The sequence below is a fragment of the Salvelinus fontinalis genome, chromosome 20 (genome assembly GCF_029448725.1).
Source record: "Salvelinus fontinalis isolate EN_2023a chromosome 20, ASM2944872v1, whole genome shotgun sequence".
Lineage (NCBI taxonomy): Eukaryota > Metazoa > Chordata > Actinopteri > Salmoniformes > Salmonidae > Salvelinus > Salvelinus fontinalis.
The window spans coordinates 40426574-40436740 of record NC_074684.1 but is presented as its reverse complement, the minus strand read 5'-3'; the positions used below and the strand labels follow the sequence as shown (position 1 = coordinate 40436740).

The following is a 10167-nucleotide window of genomic DNA, read 5'->3' as shown; positions in this document are numbered from 1 at the left end:
CCTAACAGTGTGTTGTGTTGTCCAGGTGTCCTAACAGTGTGTTGTGTTGTCCAGGTGTCCTAACAGTGTGTTGTGTTGTCCAGGTGTCCTAACAGTGTGTTGTGTTGTCCAGGTGTCCTAACAGTGTGTTGTGTTGTCCAGGTGTCCTAACAGTGTGTTGTGTTGTCCAGGTGTCCTAACAGTGTGTTGTGTTGTCCAGGTGTCCTAACAGTGTGTTGTGTTGTCCAGGTGTCCTAACAGTGTGTTGTTGTCCAGGTGTCCTAACAGTGTGTTGTTGTCCAGGTGTCCTAACAGTGTGTTGTTGTCCAGGTGTCCTAACAGTGTGTTGTCCAGGTGTCCTAACAGTGTGTTGTCCAGGTGTCCTAACAGTGTGTTGTGTTGTCCAGGTGTCCTAACAGTGTGTTGTTGTCCAGGTGTCCTAACAGTGTGTTGTTGTCCAGGTGTCCTAACAGTGTGTTGTTGTCCAGGTGTACTACTTCCGTCAGGGTCATGAGGCGTATGTAGAGATGACCAAACAGAACAAGATCTACAGCATCAACCCTAAGAAACAACCCTGGCACAAGATGGAGTTACGGGTAACCACCCCACTACACACACTAACCACCCCACTAACACACTAACCACCCCACTACACACACTAACCACCCCACTACACACACTAACCACCCCACTACACACACTAACCACCCCACTACACACACTAACCACCCCACTACACACACTAACCACCCCACTCACACACTAACCACCCCACTACACACACTAACCACCCCACTACACACACTAACCACCCCACTACACACACTAACCACCCCACTACACACACTAACCACCCCACTACACACACTAACCACCCCACTAACACACTAACCACCCCACTACACACACTAACCACCCCACTACACACACTAACCACCCCACTCACACACTAACCACCCCACTAACACACTAACCACCCCACTACACACACTAACCACCCCACTACACACACTAACCACCCCACTACACACACTAACCACCCCACTACACACACTAACCACCCCACTACACACACTAACCACCCCACTACACACACTAACCACCCCACTAACACACTAACCACCCCACTAACACACTAACCACCCCACTACACACACTAACCACCCCACTACACACACTAACCACCCCACTACACACACTAACCACCCCACTACACACACTAACCACCCCACTACACACACTAACCACCCCACTACACACACTAACCACCCCACTACACACACTAACCACCCCACTACACACACTAACCACCCCACTACACACACTAACCACCCCACTACACACACTAACCACCCCACTACACACACTAACCACCCCACTACACACACTAACCACCCCACTACACACACTAACCACCCCACTACACACACTAACCACCCCACTACACACACTAACCACCCCACTACACACACTAACCACCCCACTACACACACTAACCACCCCACTACACACACTAACCACCCCACTACACACACTAACCACCCCACTACACACACTAACCACCCCACTACACACACTAACCACCCCACTACACACACTAACCACCCCGCTAACACACTAACCACCCCACTAACACACTAACCACCCCACTACACACACTAACCACCCCACTACACACACTAACCACCCCACTACACACACTAACCACCCCACTAACACACTAACCACCCCACTACACACACTAACCACCCCACTCACACACACACAAACACACACTAACACTCCCACACACCACCACCACACACACACGAACACACACACACTAACACACACACAAACACACACTAACACTCCCACACACACACCACCATACACACCATCACACACACACAAACACACACTAACACTCCCACACACCACCACCACACACACTAACACACACACACACCACCACCACACACACTAACACACACACACACCACCACCACACACACTAACACACACACACACCACCACCACACACACTAACACACACACACACCACCACCACACACACTAACACACACACTACGGTAAAGACATGAATAAGATTGTCAGCTAAATGACTAAATCACCCTGACCTCAAGAAACACCTGTGTGTGTGTGTGTGTGTGTGTGTGTGTGTGTGTGTGTGTGTGTGTGTGTGTGTGTGTGTGTGTGTGTGTGTGTGTGTGTGTGTGTGTGTGTGTGTGTGTGTGTGTGTGTGTGTGTGTGTGTGTGTGTGTGTGTGTAGGAGCAGGAGCTGGTGAAGATAGTGGGGCTAAAATATGAGGTTGGTCTCCCCTCTCTCTGCTGCCTCAAACTGGCCTTCCTGGACCCTGATACTGGCAAGCTGACTGGAGGATCCTTCTCCATGAAGTAACTATACCTTACTCTGTCTCTCTCTCTCTCTCTCTCTGTCTGTCTGTCTGTCTCTCTCTTTCTCTCTCTCTCCCTCTCTCTCTCTCTCTCTCTCGCTCTCCCTCTGTCTGTCTGTCTGTCTGTCTGTCTGTCTGTCTCTCTCTCTCTCTCTCTCTCTCTCTCTCTCTCTCTCTCTCTCCCTCTGTCTGTCTGTCTCTCTCTCTCTCTCTCTCTGTCTGTCTGTCTCTGTCTGTCTCTGTCTGTCTGTCTGCACAATTGTGACTGTGTGTCTGTTTTTGTGTGTTACTAACGTGGTATATGTGTGTTGTCATAGATACCACGACATGCCTGACGTGATTGACTTCCTGGTTCTGCGGCAGCAGTTTGATGATGCGAGAGACCACCACTGGACCATAGGTCAGTCTCTTTCTAACGGCTCTGTGTCTCTGGTTGGCCCATAGAGATGGATAGAGGTCTCATCATTGTATCTATGCCATTATGGTGTCTGGTTGGCCCATAGAGATGGGTAGAGGTCTCATCATTGTATCTATGCCATTATGGTGTCTGGTAGGCCCATAGAGATGGATAGAGGTCTCATCATTGTATCTACGCCATTATGGTGTCTGGTAGGCCCATAGAGATGGGTAGAGGTCTCATCATTGTATCTATGCCATTATGGTGTCTGGTAGGCCCATAGAGATGGATAGAGGTCTCATCATTGTATCTATGCCATTATGGTGTCTGGTAGACCCATAGAGATGGGTAGAGGTCTCATCATTGTATCTATGCCATTATGGTGTCTGGTAGGCCCATAGAGATGGATAGAGGTCTCATCATTGTATCTACGCCATTATGGTGTCTGGTAGGCCCATAGAGATGGATAGAGGTCTCATCATTGTATCTATGCCATTATGGTGTCTGGTAGGCCCATAGAGATTTATCTCCTGTAGTCCTGAACCAAATCTAATTTATTTTGGCCACTAGTTGGTGGCAGTGATGTATCTTAACCATCCAGGTGACAGGTTCAGGACAGTGATAGATGATACCTGGTGGTGTTGTAATTAGAAGTGACCTTGTCCCATCCAGGTGACAGGTTCAGGTCAGTGATAGACGATGCCTGGTGGTTCGGGACCATTGAGGACCAGGAGCCCTTCCAACCAGAGTACCCAGACAGCCTGTTCCAATGCTACAACGTCTGGTAGGTTATACCACCTCTATGAACCTTCATAACCCTATAACCCTGTATAATGCAAGACAGCCTGCTCCAATGCTACAATGTCTGGTAGGTTATAACAACTCTATGAGCCTTAATAACCCTATAACTCTGTAAAATGCCAGGCAGCCTGTTCCAGTGTTCACAACATCTGGTAGGTTATAAACCTACCAGATGCAGTAAAACGAACAGTCTGTTTGGTGTTATGAAGGATTATAGGGTTATGAAGGCTCAGAGGTGTTTACATAATCCTTCATAACCCTATAAACCAGACAGACTGTTTGTTTTACTACATCTGGTAGGTTTTAACCCCTATGAGCCTTCATAACCCTGCATGAACCTTTATGACATTAAACAGCCTTGATTCTCCTTTTTAATTTTAATTAATTTAATTAATAATTTAATTTTACAAATAAAAAATGAAACACAAACATCAACACCTGTTATAATCCTTTAGCGTGATGATAATGTGTGTCCTGTCTAGTTGGGATAATGATGATAATGTGTGTCCTGTCTAGTTGGGATAATGATGATAATGTGTGTCCTGTCTAGTTGGGATGATGATGATGATGATGATAATGTGTGTCCTGTCTAGTTGGGATAATGATGATGATGATAATGTGTGTCCTGTCTAGTTGGGATAATGATGATAATGTGTGTCCTGTCTAGTTGGGATAATGATGATGATGATAATGTGTGTCCTGTCTAGTTGGGATAATGATGATGATGATGATATTGTGTGTCCTGTCTAGTTGGGATAATGATGATAATGTGTGTCATGTCTAGTTGGGATAATGATGATGATAATGTGTGTCCTGTCTAGTTGGGATGATGATGATAATGTGTGTCCTGTCTAGTTGGGATAATGATGATAATGTGTGTCCTGTCTAGTTGGGATAATGATGATGATGATAATGTGTGTCCTGTCTAGCTGGGATAATGATGATGATAATGTGTGTCCTGTCTAGTTGGGATAATGATGATAATGATCATGTGTGTGCTGTCTAGTTGGGATAATGATGATAATGTGTGTCCTGTCTAGTTGGGATAATGATGATGATATTGTGTGTCCTGTCTAGTTGGGATAATGATGATGATAATGTGTGTCCTGTCTAGTTGGGATAATGATGATGATGATGTGTGTCCTGTCTAGTTGGGATAATGATGATGATGATAATAATGATGATAATGTGTGTCCTGTCTAGTTGGGATAATGATAATAATGTGTGTCCTATCTAGTTGGGATAGTGATGATGATGATAATGTGTGTCCTGTCTAGTTGGGATAATTATGATAATGTGTGTCCTGTCTAGTTGGGATAATGATGATAATGTGTGTCTTGTCTAGCTGGGATAATGATGATGATGATAATGTGTGTCCTGTCTAGTTGGGATAATGATGAGGATGATAATGTGTGTCTTGTCCAGCTGAAATAATGATGCTAATGATCATGATATTGTGTTTCCTGTCTAGTTGGGATAATGATGAGGATGCGTTCCTGTCTAGCTGGGACAATGATGGTAATGATGATGATAATGTGCTGTCTAGCTGGAATGATAATGATGATGCTGTGTGTCCTGTCTAGCTGGGATAACGGCGACACAGAGAAGATGAGTCCTTGGGACATGGAGCCTATCCCCAACGAGGGTAGGACACACACACACACACTTGTTAAATGCCTGTGTATCGTCCTGATGATGTGTGGTCCGTCAGTAGTGTGTTATTCTGATGATGTGTGGTCCATCAGTAGTGTGTTGTTCTGATGATGTGTGGTCCATCAGTCGTGTGTTGTTCTGATGATGTGGGGTCCATCAGTAGTGTGTTGTTCTGATGATGTGTGGTCCATCAGTAGTGTGTTATTCTGATGATGTGTGGTCCATCAGTAGTGTATTCTGATGATGTGTGGTCCATCAGTAGTGTGTTGTTCTGATGATGTGTGGTCCATCAGTAGTCTATTGTTCTGATGATGTGTGGTCCATCAGTAGTGTATTCTGATGATGTGTGGTCCATCAGTAGTGTATTCTGATGATGTGTGGTCCATCAGTAGTGTGTTTGTTCTGATGATGTGTGGTCCATCAGTAGTGTATTCTGATGATGTGTGGTCCATCAGTAGTGTGTTGTTCTGATGATGTGTGGTCCATCAGTCGTGTGTTGTTCTGATGATGTGTGGTCCATCAGTAGTGTGTTTGTTCTGATGATGTGTGGTCCATCAGTAGTGTATTCTGATGATGTGTGGTCCATCAGTAGTGTGTTGTTCTGATGATGTGTGGTCCATCAGTAGTCTATTGTTCTGATGATGTGTGGTCCATCAGTAGTGTATTCTGATGATGTGTGGTCCATCAGTAGTGTGTTTGTTCTGATGATGTGTGGTCCATCAGTAGTCTATTGTTCTGATGATGTGTGGTCCATCAGTAGTCTATTGTTCTGATGATGTGTGGTCCATCAGTAGTGTATTCTGATGATGTGTGGTCCATCAGTAGTCTATTGTTCTGATGATGTGTGGTCCATCAGTAGTGTATTCTGATGATGTGTGGTCCATCAGTAGTCTATTGTTCTGATGATGTGTGGTCCATCAGTAGTGTATTCTGATGATGTGTGGTCCATCAGTAGTGTATTCTGATGATGTGTGGTCCATCAGTAGTGTATTCTGATGATGTGTGGTCCATCAGTAGTGTATTCTGATGATGTGTGGTCCATCAGTAGTGTATTCTGATGATGTGTGGTCCATCAGTAGTGTATTCTGATGATGTGTGGTCCATCAGTAGTCTATTGTTCTGATGATGTGTGGTCCATCAGTAGTCTATTGTCCTGATGATGTGTGGTCCATCAGTAGTGTATTCTGATGATGTGTGGTCCATCAGTAGTGTATTCTGATGATGTGTGGTCCATCAGTAGTGTATTCTGATGATGTGTGGTCCATCAGTAGTGTATTCTGATGATGTGTGGTCCATCAGTAGTGTATTCTGATGATGTGTGGTCCATCAGTAGTGTATTCTGATGATGTGTGGTCCATCAGTAGTGTGTTGTTCTGATGATGTGTGGTCCATCAGTAGTGTATTCTGATGATGTGTGGTCCATCAGTAGTGTATTCTGATGATGTGTGGTCCATCAGTAGTGTATTCTGATGATGTGTGGTCCATCAGTAGTGTATTCTGATGATGTGTGGTCCATCAGTAGTCTATTGTTCTGATGATGTGTGGTCCATCAGTAGTGTATTCTGATGATGTGTGGTCCATCAGTAGTGTGTTGTTCTGATGATGTGTGGTCCATCAGTAGTGTATTCTGATGATGTGGGGTCCATCAGTAGTGTGTTGTTCTGATGATGTGTGGTCCATCAGTAGTGTGTTGTTCTGATGATGTGTGGTCCATCAGTAGTCTATTGTTCTGATGATGTGTGGTCCATCAGTAGTCTATTGTTCTGATGATGTGTGGTCCATCAGTAGTCTATTGTTCTGATGATGTGTGGTCCATCAGTAGTCTATTGTTCTGATGATGTGTGGTCCATCAGTAGTGTGTTGTTCTGATGATGTGTGGTCCATCAGTAGTGTTTCCAGAGGAGCTGGGTCAGAGCGTTCCTCTCACGGAGGAGGAGCAGAGAGAGCTGCTGTATGTTCCCCTGGAGGGGGAGTGGGGCGCCGCCACGCGGAACCACGAGTGTCAACGCATCATCAACGCCATCGACCAGCTCACCACACTCGGTATGACCTCATCACCACAAGACACAGTGACACACAGCTGATTCACTCTGACATCATGAGATACAGTCGAAGTCGGAAGTTTACATCCACCTTAGCCAAATACATTTAAACTCAGTTTTTCTCAATTCCTGACATTTAATCCGAGTACAATTCCTTGTCCTAGGTCAGTTAGGATCACCACTTTATTTTAAGAATGTGTAATGTCAGAATAATAGTAGAGAGAATGATTTATTTCAGCTTTTATTTCTTTCATCACAAATACACAATATGTATTTATATTAGCTAACCACAATAGCCAAAGACTCAACCGCATATTTTCACCATGTTTCTACCGCATAGGTAGCTATCACAAAACCGACCAAATAGAGATATAATTAGTCACTAACCAAGAAACAACTTCATCAGATGACAGTCTTATAACATGTTATACAATACATTTATGTTTTGTTCGAAAAATGGGCATATTTGAGGTATAAATCATAGTTTTACATTGCAGCTACCATCACAAATAGCACCAAAACAGCCAGAATAATTACAGAGAGCAACGTGAAATACATAAATACTCATCATAAAACATTTATGAAAAATACATGGTGTACAGCAAATGAAAGATAAACATCTTGTGAATCCAGCCAATATTTCCGATTTTTTAAGTGAAAACACAATATAGAATTATATTAGCTTACCACAATAGCCAAACACACAAATGCATTTATTCACCACAAAAGGTAGCTATCGCAAAAACCAGCAAAAGATATAAAATGAATCACTAACCTTGAACAACTTCATCAGATGACAGTCCTATAACATCAGGTTATACAATACACTTATGTTTTGTTCGAAAATGTGCATATTTAGAGCTGCAAACCGTGGTTATACATTGTGAATATGTAGCAACGATTCACCAGAATCTCCGGAGATATTTTGGACACTCACCTAATCTGACCAATGAACTCATCATAAACTTTACATAAAAATACTTGTTGTATGGCAAATGAAAGATACACTGGTTCTTAATGCAACCGCCGTGTTAGATTTTTAAAAATAACTTTACCATAACATACAGCTTGCGTTATTACGAGACAGCGCTCACCAAAACGGCGGAGAATAGGAATCAACATTTTCCACAGAAATACGAAATAACATCATAAATTGTTCTTACTTTTGCTGAGCTTCCATCAGAATCTTGTACAAGGAGTCCTTGGTCCAGAATAAATCGTTGTTTGGTTTTAGAATGTTTTAGAATATTACTATAGTTATATCTGTTACTAATGTTCTTCTGTCGAAATCGCGCCACAATGCTAGCCAAGGTTGATAACGTTCCCACCCTCTCTTGACGCAAAGAATGGAAAACTCCAAAAGTCCCAATAAACGTTGAATAAACTGATAAAACTCGGTTGAAAAAACCTTCTTTACGATGTTATTATCACATGTATCAAATAAAATCAGAGCCGGAGATATTCGCCGTGTAAACCGAAAGCTTTTCAGAAGCTAATGTCGAGCTCCGCCTCGCGCCTTGGTAGACAAAGGAAATTCCTGACCTGTCACTTCAAAAGCTCTCATTCGACCTCAGATCAAGCTAGACACCCCATTCCACCTTCCACTGCCTGTTGACATCTAGTGGAAGGCGAATGAAGTCCATGTATATCGATAAATATAAGCCAGTTGAATAGGCAGGCCCTGAAACAAAGCCCCATTTTCAGAATTTTCACTTCCTCTCTGGAAGTTTGCTGCCAAATGAGTTCTGTTTTACTCACAGATATAATTCAAACAGTTTTAGAAACTTGAGAGTGTTTTCTATCCAATAGTAATAATAAAATGCATATTGTATGATCTAGAATAGAGTACGAGGCCATTTAAATTGGGCACGATTTTTTCCAAAGTGAAAACAGCGTCCCCCCTATTGACAAGAAGTTTTTAACTTGGGTCAAACGTTTCGGGTAGCCTTCCACAAGCTTCCCACAATAAGTTGGATGAATTTTGGCCCAGTCTTCCTGACAGAGCTGGTGTGACTGAGTCAGGTTTGTAGGCCTCCTTGCTTGCACACGCCTTTTCAGGTCTATAGGATTGAGGTCAGGGCTTTGTGATGGCCATTCCAATACCTTGACTTTGTTGTCCTTAAGCCATTTTGCCACAACTTTGGAAGTATGCTTGGGGTCATTGTCCATTTGGAAGACCCATTTGCGACCAAGCTTTAACTTCCTGACTGATGTCTTGAGATGTTGCTTCAATATATCCACATCATTTCCCCCTCCTCATGATGCCATCTATTCTGTGAAGTGCACCAGTCCCTCCTGCAGCAAAGCACCCCCACAACATGATGCTGCCACCCCCGTGCTTCAGGGTTGGGATGGTGTTCTTCGGCTTGCAAGCTTCACCCTTTTTCCTCCAAACATAACGATGGTCATTATGGCCAAACAGTACTATTTTTGTTTCATCAGACCAGGGGACATTTCTCCAAAAAGTACGATCTTTGTCCCCATGTGCAGTTGCAAACTGTAGTCTGGCTTTTTTATGGCGGTTTTGGAGCAGTGGCTTCTTCCTTGCTGAGTGGCCTTTCAGGTTATGTCGAAATAGGACTCGTTTTACTGTGGATATAGATACTTTTGTACCTGTTTCGTCCAGCATCTTCACAAATCCCTTTGCTGTTGTTCTGGGATTGATTTACACTTTTCGTACCAAAGTACGTTCATCTCTAGGAGACAGCTCTTTCCTGAGCGGTATGACGGCTACGTTGTCCCATGGTGTTTATACTTGCGAACATGGTACCTTCAGGCCTTTGGAAATTGCTCTCAAGGTTGAACCAGACTTGTGGAGGTCTACAATTTTTTTTCTGAGGTCTTGGCTGATTTCTTTTGATTTTCCCACGATGTCAAGCAAAGAGGCACTGAGTTTGAA

At 43.6% G+C, this 10167-nt stretch overlaps 1 protein-coding gene across 2 annotated transcripts in view; it reads left to right on the top strand.

Annotated features, from left to right (window-relative positions):
* Positions 1–10167, top strand: part of phip (pleckstrin homology domain interacting protein) — a 116918-nt gene that overhangs the window by 69677 nt on the left and 37074 nt on the right. For both annotated transcript variants that reach the window (XM_055873401.1, XM_055873402.1), the window contains 6 exons: positions 468–575; positions 2252–2376; positions 2693–2775; positions 3445–3556; positions 5157–5218; positions 7114–7269. In XM_055873401.1, coding sequence (XP_055729376.1) covers positions 468–575; positions 2252–2376; positions 2693–2775; positions 3445–3556; positions 5157–5218; positions 7114–7269 — 646 coding nt within the window. The remainder of the gene's footprint in view (positions 1–467; positions 576–2251; positions 2377–2692; positions 2776–3444; positions 3557–5156; positions 5219–7113; positions 7270–10167) is intronic.